We start from the raw sequence: 3,985 nt of genomic DNA on the forward strand, positions 1-3,985 counted from the left end.
TTTAGAGAATAATCTAAACCTAAATAAAGCAGGACAACTAATATAAATATTATTAATTAATTGATTTAAGTAATTCAAATTTTAAATTGATTATAAATCTAAATGAAGTTTAAAAATATACATTTAAGTTTAAAAAGAAAGCATACTAAATATTTTCATTTAGAAAATAGACATTTAGTGTTTTTTTTTTATAAAAAAAAAAAAAAAAAGAAACATACTCAATTTTTATTTGCTTCCTTTTAGGAAAATGACTCAAGAATGGTCTTTTTTCACAAATTATAAAATTTTGATTTGTTGAAATCTAAATTATAGTAATGGTAGAGTGTACGATGTTTCTTTTCTTATTAATATAAATCACTTCATTATTTTGAATACTAAGAAATAACTTAATTTCATCAAACATATGACATAAGCAGATATCATACATATTTGTTGAATTTAATTATTGTATTTATTTTTTGTTATTCAAATAAATATTATATTTATTATAATATTTAAACTCATTAAAATGAGATACACGCGCAAGATGCTATATCTAAACAAGTAATAAAAAGTATGTAAATACAATCATTAGACATGAAAATAATAAATCATGGAAATCCAGAAACAGTTTTCCCACCATCAACACAAATGATTTGGCCAGATATATAGGCAGCAGCAGGAAAACATAGGTAAGCCACGAGTGATGAAACTTCATTTGGCTTTCCCATCCTGCTAATTGGAGTTCTCTTTATTAAGTTCTCCACATCTTTTGACTCAAAATCTTCCTGCAAATAATTAAAAGAAAAGGGCAAAATCTCAAGAAAATAAAGAAATTCTCTTTTTCCTCCCCTTCAAGGGGAAATTTTTTAAGGGAAAAATCTCAAGAAAATAAAGATTTTTAAAATAGTGACATGAGCTGGCCTAATGTTCAATATTTTATAATATTGTATATAAAACATTATTCCTGGGAGAATCATTATATTATAATGTATCAACCGTCTATATAAAGGGTGTTTGTACATAAATATGAGTTAAATCATGTGGTTAAACACAAAAATGAATTATATGGCTTATATAGTTTCAAAAATAGACATAGAATGTATTTTTTTCTTTTAAAAAAAATAATCAAAAGAGCAGAAAGTACTTTTCAAAGAGGCGAAAAGATACTTACAGCTACAGTATCTGTAAGGGCGGTATCAATAATCCACGGTGCAACAGCATTAACTCGTATATTATCTTTTCCCCATTCGCAGGCCAAGTTCTTCGTTAATTGATTTATCGCTCCTATAAAAAGTAGATCAAATCAAAATGGTTGATAAAATAATAGTAGTTTAATGTTTGTTATGTTGTTTTAATAAGTTCTAATAATTGTAAACACACGAAATGGAATAGCTTTGACAAACGAATCAATGGTACAATCAGTCAAAGAAGTAGAAACCCTTTTTAGACTTTTGAAACTTATAATATTAAGCATTAACATAACGTAGCAGTTCTTTCCATGTAGAAATTTCTTGTTGAGGATCAAAAAAGAGAGAACAAACACAAGTACCTTTCGTTGCTGCATAGAGAGAAACAAAAGGAATAGCCATGATCCCAGAAATAGAAGAGATGAACACAATATTTGCCTTTCCTGAAGCTTTCAAAAAAGGATATGCTAATTGACACAAGTGGTATGAAGCCTCAAAATTGGTGCCCATCATTAATGAGCAATCTGCAGAAGTAACTTTTGTGGTCTCTTTTGGTACACATACAGCAGCATTATTTACCTAAAAAAATGTAAACAACTATTGTCACTCATTTAAACTGTTAGTACACGTACATAATTTATTGAAGATTCAATACGAACTAACATCATAGGCATTCTGATTACATATATTACTTACGAGGATGTCAAGTTTCCCATTGAAGTGTTCAGTGGCTTTTTCAATCAACTGGTTTCTCTGATCTTCCAAGAACAAGTCACATGTGGAACCATTTACTTTATACCCTTTATTTTGCCATTTCTCCAAACATTCATCCAAGTCCTTTTTATTGCGAGAACATGTATAGATCACTGCACCGAAACTGGCTAATTCTTCGACTATGGCATACCTAAATCATAAGCAAGGAAGAATATAATAATTAAGCAGTCAACATAAAAGTGGACATTATAATGAAATAAATGGACTCCAATCTCTCAAAAGACGAGGAAAATGTTTAGAAAATAGTTCTTGAATTTAATTATGTTGCTTACCCAATGCCCCTAGTACCTCCAGTAACAAGGGCAGCCATACCATGAAGAGACCATCTTCCATCTCCATTATTGTTTTCAATGTGTCCCATCCTTCAATTTCTTCTTAAGATTTTTTTCAATGTTTTGAAGGATTAAAATTGTGGATTAATGAAAGGAGAGTCAATAATTTTACAAAACAGCACGCTAACATACATATAGTCTTCCAAGGTACAAGCCACCAGGGGCGGCTCTACCCCAGTAAAGAAAAAGGCAACCGCTAAGACTCTCAAATTTAACGTCTTATTTGTTTTAGCAATAATAAATTATAGGTTTTAATTACAAAATTATTAAATATTATTTATAACAAAAATAAACTTCTTGTATAAAAATAAAGAATTATTAGAAAAATTTTGATGTATTTAAAATATTTCTCAATAAAAATACATTAGTTATATTAACGAAAAAAATTATTAAAAGAATTGTCTACAATATTTATAACTTTGCATCTTAAAATTTTAAATATAGTCTTTATTAATAAAAATACTTTTTTCTAAAAACTTTAAGGTCTCTATTTTATTTTCGCATTAGATCACCAATGTGATTGAGCCGTCCTGGAAGCCACTTGACATGAAAATATACTCCCTCCATTTATAAAATAATGACTTACTTTTTTATTTAGTCTGTTTAAAAAGGAATGACCGTTTTCTTTTTTGACAATACTTTAAATTCAACTTTTTACATGACACATTTAAAACCATAAAATTAAATGACATTTTAATATATTTGACATAACTTTAATTTAGAATCATACGATTCAAAAATTTCTTTATTTTTTTAAATTGTGTCAAATCAATGAAGAGTCCAAGTTCTGCGGTCTAATATGATGGCCCAAAGTTGAAAGTGATTCAAAAAGGATCTATTGTACTTCTCCGTTTTCGGAATAAGTGAATTATTGGGATATTTATTCGTATTTTAAAATAAGTAAATCATTAAATTTTTTTTTAAATTTATCCTTATGATTTGAGAACCAATTAACTTTTAAAAAAAAATTACAAGATTAATTTTTTCTTTTTAAAAAAAAAATTAAAAAACTATATTAAATTTATGTCTTTAATATTTTTTTCTTAATACTTAGGTGAATGGTGGGAGACACTTGGGCAAATAAAAGCAAGGATATTATAAGATTATTATAGGTATAGAGGTCAGTGGGTTAAAATACCACGTACAGCAATACGAGTGCATACATGATAAAATAGGACTATTGTGTTTGTTATTGGTTTTTGTATGTATTGTTTTTCTAATAATTCATCTATATGTATTTTAAATTCTTTTAAATCATCAAAATTATATGTTAACGATTTTTAGGTTATTATACTATTTTTATCTATTAGCTTAATTTTTACAGTAGTTTTATGTTTTTTTCATCCTTTTAATGGATCGTCACTGTATATTTGACTTAATTTTTTTTATTATTTCTACCTTATCTTTTGAAAATATAGTTAATATAGTTATTTCTTCTTTATTTATTGAAAATATAACTAGTTCTATTGTGTCTTTAGTATTTTTTATATGTTCTAATTTTTATGTAATTTTTTCACTTCCTTTTATCCAATCAGTTTTCTTTCTTATTTTATTAATAACTCTTTTTACTCTTACCTTTTGTTTACATGGTGTTGTAAACCACTAGTGTGTTTTAGTTATTATATGTGGATATAGTTTATCTAAAAACAGTATTTCTAAAAGCATATCTTTTGATGTTAGTTCATAAATATAGATCTCTTCTATTGTTAA

The 3,985-nt window shown here is 26.8% G+C and overlaps 1 protein-coding gene across 1 annotated transcript; it reads right to left on the bottom strand.

The window, feature by feature from the left end:
* Positions 1 to 428: 428 nt before the first annotated feature.
* LOC107867623 (tropinone reductase homolog) lies at positions 429 to 2,477 on the bottom strand. The gene is made up of 5 exons (XM_016713941.2): positions 2,216 to 2,477; positions 1,866 to 2,073; positions 1,532 to 1,748; positions 1,154 to 1,266; positions 429 to 767 (listed from the first exon to the last, which is right to left on the bottom strand). The coding sequence occupies exons 1-5, from the start codon at positions 2,302 to 2,304 to the stop codon at positions 591 to 593; spliced, it is 804 nt and encodes a 267-aa protein (XP_016569427.1). The 5' UTR covers positions 2,305 to 2,477; the 3' UTR covers positions 429 to 590.
* Positions 2,478 to 3,985: the final 1,508 nt, after the last annotated feature.

This window comes from Capsicum annuum, chromosome 4 (genome assembly GCF_002878395.1).
Source record: "Capsicum annuum cultivar UCD-10X-F1 chromosome 4, UCD10Xv1.1, whole genome shotgun sequence".
Lineage (NCBI taxonomy): Eukaryota > Viridiplantae > Streptophyta > Magnoliopsida > Solanales > Solanaceae > Capsicum > Capsicum annuum.